The sequence below is a fragment of the Monoraphidium neglectum genome (assembly GCF_000611645.1).
Source record: "Monoraphidium neglectum strain SAG 48.87 unplaced genomic scaffold scaffold03993, whole genome shotgun sequence".
In the NCBI taxonomy this organism is placed as follows: Eukaryota; Viridiplantae; Chlorophyta; class Chlorophyceae; order Sphaeropleales; family Selenastraceae; genus Monoraphidium; species Monoraphidium neglectum.
Window position 1 is genome coordinate 1 of NW_014009636.1, and position 5,258 is coordinate 5,258.

General features: G+C 66.8%; 2 protein-coding genes across 2 annotated transcripts; both read right to left on the reverse strand.

Moving 5' to 3' along the window:
• Positions 1–501: 501 nt before the first annotated feature.
• Positions 502–1,473, reverse strand: MNEG_13705 (hypothetical protein; the record flags this gene model as incomplete). Its single annotated transcript, XM_014037822.1, has 2 exons — positions 502–633; positions 976–1,473. The coding sequence occupies 2 exons, from the start codon at positions 1,471–1,473 to the stop codon at positions 502–504; spliced, it is 630 nt and encodes a 209-aa protein (XP_013893276.1).
• A 999-nt stretch (positions 1,474–2,472) lies between these two features.
• Positions 2,473–4,766, reverse strand: MNEG_13706 (hypothetical protein; the record flags this gene model as incomplete). Its single annotated transcript, XM_014037823.1, has 7 exons — positions 2,473–2,532; positions 2,798–2,926; positions 3,179–3,436; positions 3,614–3,715; positions 3,862–4,143; positions 4,351–4,515; positions 4,707–4,766. 7 exons carry the CDS (start codon positions 4,764–4,766, stop codon positions 2,473–2,475), a joined length of 1,056 nt encoding a protein of 351 aa, XP_013893277.1.
• Positions 4,767–5,258: the final 492 nt, after the last annotated feature.

A 5,258-nucleotide genomic window follows, 5' to 3' on the forward strand; every position in this document is an offset into this window, starting at 1 on the left:
GCCGCGCGGCGGCCGCGGCGGCGGTGCGGCGCGCGCGCGTCGCGTGCTGCGTGGCGGCCTTGACGCCCAGGCGGGCGGCGCAGCAGCGCTCGCAGACCATGGGGGCGGACACGCCCTCCCACGTGAACTTGCGATGCAGCGCCTCGATCGCCGCGCTGGCGCCCTCCATGGTGCTCATCACCACCAGGCCGCAGCCGCGGCTGGCCTTGGCGCTCGGCCTGAAGTGGGCAAGTTTGGGGGGCCGGGGGTGTGGGCGTGGGCGTCGGGGGTGCCCTGCGCAGGGGAACGACAAGCGTGCGCCCCACCCGCGGAGTGTGCGGCGTCAGGCGTCCGGCCGGCCCGGCTGCGGCCCCAGGAGGCGGGCGCCGGCCGCCCCGAACCACATCCCCGCAAAACCAGAACCAGCAAGCAGACACGAGCGCGCCGCCCCGGGCTGCCGGGCGCGCGCAGCGCTGTCGGGGCGCGCGGCCGTCTCTTCTGCGGTTCCTGCCCCCCCCGGGCTCACCACTGTCTGAAGAGGTTTATCTCCTCGACTTCGCCATAGGCGCCAAACACGCGCGCGACGGCCTCGACGGAAGCCGAGGGGGCGCACTTGGCGAAAAACACGGTGCGCTCCTGGCGGTCAACATAGGCCTGCGGGTGGGAGTGGGGTGGGGTGTTGGTGTGCGTGTGTGTGGGTGTGTGTTTGTGTGTGTGTATGTGTGTGCGTGAAGGGTGTGTGTGCGTGTGCGTGTGTGTGTGTGCATTTGCGTGTTGGTGTGTGCACGCCTGTGCGCACGCGCGCGCGCCGATGCGCAAGGGATGGACGGTGCAAGGTCGCTGACGTGCAGCGGGAGGTTGCGTGCCAGGTGCAGGGTCGGGCAGGGATGGGCACGATCGCGTGGCCGAGCCGGGGCGGCGCGGTGCGGGCCGTGTCGGGTCTGATTGATCTGCGGCGGTGCGCTGCCCGCGCGCCTGCCGCGGCGTGGCGCGCACCTCGGCAGGAGTGAAGCCTGTGGGCGCGAGGGGCGCGTGCTTCGACCTGAGCAGGTCGGCATCCAGCAGGGGTAGGGGCTCCGACTGATACTCCCCCGCCGCGCAGGGCGACTCGCACCCGCCGCCCTCGCTGCCCTCGGGCACCGGCGACGGCGGCTGCGCCGGCAGCGGCGGCAGCTCGGGCAGCGGCTCCGCGGCGGCAGGGGCGGGCGCGGCGGCGGCGGCGGCGGGGTTGGCGGCGGCGTGGGGGCCCCGCGTCTGCGCGGCCTGCTGCTGCAGGCGCTGGTGCTGGGCGGCGGCGGCCTCTTCGTCCTCATAGCTTAGGTCGCCATCCATGTCCAGCAGCAGCATGTGCTGCGCAAGCGCGTCGGCCAGCGGGTCGCCGCCGCGGCCCGCCGCCGACGCGTCGCTGCCGACGCCGGGCAGCGGCGCGGGCGTGGACCAGACCGCCTTGGCGCGCGGCTCCATTGAGTGGAGCGACATGCACGAGTCCTCCATTCGCGGGGGCCTTCACTCGCGCTGCTGGCGCGCGTGCGGCTCCAAGGTCACGCGCTGTGGTGCAGGGCCGCGCCGACGGGCGCGAACGGCTGGGGCGGACGCCAAGGGGCCAGTGCCTGACCTAAGGCGCGCTTCCAGACGGCGACACGCGCTTCAAAACTTGAAGTGCGAGCAACCAAGCACCGGCCACCTGATTTAGACCTGATCTGGAGCGGGCACGGAACGCACAGTTTTAGAGACCAAATGCATAATCAATACCCAGCCGATGTTTGTTATCACGGCAGCCCGAGGACGGCCACCTCGTCTCAGGAGAAGTGTTTGCGGGAGGACTTCCAGCTCGACACGCGGGGTCACAATGCAGCGATTACGAACCGGCACTAATCACAGCCACTCTGCCAGGCACATCACGGCCCACCGTGCCGGCAAGGAAATCCGAGCACAATCAGCGCAGCTGGCAGGCAGGGGCAACACACGCGGGGGGGGGGGCTCTTGAATACATCAATGGTTGCCCCCAGCTCCACACTTTCCTAGGGCGCTCTATACGGCACATATACATCAAAGCGCGTGGTAGTCCTTGTCCACTGCAATACTGGCATGCTGCAGCATCAAGCCCCAGGGGCACGCCACTCACAACCAGAACAAGGCCAGAACTCATCATCCCAGTCCATCTACATGGTCACTGTGATCGTGAGCCGCATTCCTGTCATGGCAGTCATGAAAGAAAAAGTGCACGGCCTGTGTTTTTACTTGTATGGTCGCCCGCGAGACACCAATGGGTTGATCGCACAAGCAACAGAACCGGCAGCCGCCAAATCAGCAGCATGGCAGGCATCCCCATCCCCACGCCCCACTGCTAGGCGCTTGGATGGAGCTGTGCAGGACGGTACAAGAGCGGATCCTATGCATCTAGCCTGTGAACCCTCAAGTCATGACCTTTGCATGCCAAAGGACTTTGATGTCCCGAGGGACGCCTCGTTGAGGCATCACCCAACAAGTGGGTCAATCGCGCTTGCCGGCATGGAAGTTCCTGAATCGCAGCACCTCCTCGATAGTGGCGCCCTGGGCAATGATGAGGGGGCAAGCCGGAGGCGTGGGCTGTCAGATGGGACGCGCTCAGCATCTGCGTGAATGCCTCCCTTCACGGGCAAGGCAGGAAACCAGCGATGGACACTCCATCACAACTTCGGACCCACCAAAAATAGCTCGTGGCATGCACATTCCGCGTACCACGACACACATGTACACATGCTTACGCCCACATTCTCACACAATCCTGCAAATCGATATCTCGCTCCGCCTCTCACACAACAGCTCTGCCACGCACCATAGCAAAGTCGACCCCCCGCGTGGCGGTGGCCACGAGCAGCTTCTTGATCGCCACAGCCCGCTCCCGCGCGTCCATTGGGGGTGCGCCCGCTGTGCCCAGCCGGCTATCCACGTCGCTCAGCAGCGCCTGGGACCAGGGAAGCGCCGACCCCCGATTCGCTTTGGGAGTGCATCGACCAGGGGAGCGAGGCAGTCCCCAGCGCGGGGTGCGCGCACCCCCGGTCGACAGGAGAGCTGGCGTTGCTGCAGAGCGTTCGAGCTGGCACGGCCGCAGGAATGCTCTCCTCCCTTGGCTTCACTGGGAGTTCCCACCCTCAATGCGCGAGTTCTGCACAATGATAGTCGGCTCTCCAATTGCCACCCCACCCCACCAAGTCACCTTCCAGTCGGCGTCCAGCTCCTCCAATTCGTATGAGTCATCCACGTCGTGCTGCACCAGCGCCACCTGCGCCGGGGTGTCAGCCACCGACCCCGCCAGCCCAGCCGCGACGGCGGCGTGCTGCGGCTGCTGCGGCTGCTGTGGCTGCTCCGAGGGCGCCACGGGTTGCTGGGCTGGTGCGCGTGGAAGCTCTGGGGACGGGGCGATGGCGGGCAGCGGGCCAGCCATTCCGCTGTGGGATGAGACCAGGGAGCCGGCCTGCCGCAGTGCAAAAGCGTGCGGCGCGAGAAGAGGGGGGAGGGATTCTTGGCGGGGGACCACGTTCGACTGAGCTCCGCGGCTCTGCTACATGGCCGGCAGGGGGCCTCCTTGGTGCCGAGCTACCTGGGCTACGCCCTCCCTACAGGCGCCCAGATTTCTCGTGGTTGCCCGCACCCCAGGCCCCATCGCCACCTGGCCCACGTAGGAGGTGGACACAAACTGCCGGATGGCATCTGAGTGGCGCTCGCCCGTGGCGTGGCTGCTGCCGCGCAGCTCCTGCGAGTGCGCATGAACGGGGCACGCAGGTGCAGCACTGAGTGCGCGTAAGAGCGCAATGCATTTGCAAGCACGCCCAGCCTCGCAACCTCGCACCACGTGAGCGACCCCATGCTCCCGCGAGGCTGCAGGCGTCATGTACCCACCATTTGCTGGGACGCCTGCTGATCCGCCACCCGCGTGTCGCCGGCGCCAACCCCATCCTGCTGCCTGCTGCCGACGCCGCCCGCCGCGCTCTCTCGGGCCGCGCGCGCAGTGGCCGCGGGCAGCCCGCTCTTGCTAGGCGCCGCGTGCACGCTGGCGGTCAGCGGGCCCAGGCCCAGCGCGGCAGACCTGGAGGACCGCGACACGGGCAGCTTCTGCCGCAGCTGCGGGCTGCTGGTGCGGTGCGCCTTGCCGGGGCCGGGCAGCGAGCGCTCGGCGGCGTCCTGCAAGGCAGCGCATGCCCACGAAGAAGCAGAATGGGCCGCGTATTGCGTGCGGCGTGACGACAGTGAGTTAATCCCGCACTAGCAAGCATGGACCGCATGCACTCCGGCCTTGTCTGTGAGAAGTTTTGCGGGGGCCGCGCGGGCCTGGGACAGTCGGCATGCAGCCCAGCCGCACATGGTCTGCTGCCATGTTGCGCCGCTCACCGCTGCATCGGCCTCCCTCATGTAGCGCGCGTCCCTCCGCCGCCGGAGGCACTGGAACAAGAGGGTGGCCGCCACGCCGAGCGCTGCGCCGCACAACAGCGACACGATGACCCACCCGCCGATGGACACGCCCGCCAAGCGCTGGCAGTCGCCCGCGCTGATGAGCTGCGCGGGTGGCAGGGCGGTCGGGGGTGTAGCTGCAGGCGCTGCGGCAAGATCTGCAGCCTACGCACTAGCGGGTATGAGGGACGCATCGCTGTCGGGAGAGCGCATCATGTCAGCTGCTGCCCACCTCAAGCACTACCTGCTGTCGGTCTTGCATGACCGTCTGCACGCACCCCCGCGCCTGCGCGCACCTGGGCTTCCTTCTGCGTGGCCTGATCTTGGAGCAGACCTCTTAGGATATGCGTCCCCATGTCCACGACTCCTGCTGGCGCGCAGTCAGCGCGCTGATAGATCAAGTTATTGAGCACCGGCTTGACGCTGAGTACGGTAAGCTGGGCTATTCGTCAGAAATACATCTCGGCAAGTTCAAACGTACCTTGTGCGCGAGGGCTGGCACAAGTAGTCATGAGCTGTCGCACGCTTCGGTTGAACACACCCTGCAACTCCGTCAGCATAGCTGCAAGGGACAATAAAACGTGCGGTGACGGAAAGACGGCGCCTGACAAGTAGTTGTGGGCATTGTCAAAAGGTAAGCCTTCCGCAAGGGGAGCCACAGGCGCTGCGCGAGCTGGTGCTTGCTGGCCTGGAACCTTGAGTGCATGGAATTCGGGTCCCACCGCTGGCATTGGCGGCCACTTCATGAGACAGGGTCGAGCACATCCCAGCGGCCCACCTGCATCACTCAGTGTAAGAATGAACCTTCTTGAACAGGCCCATGTTCACACTTCGCCGGTGAGTGGGTG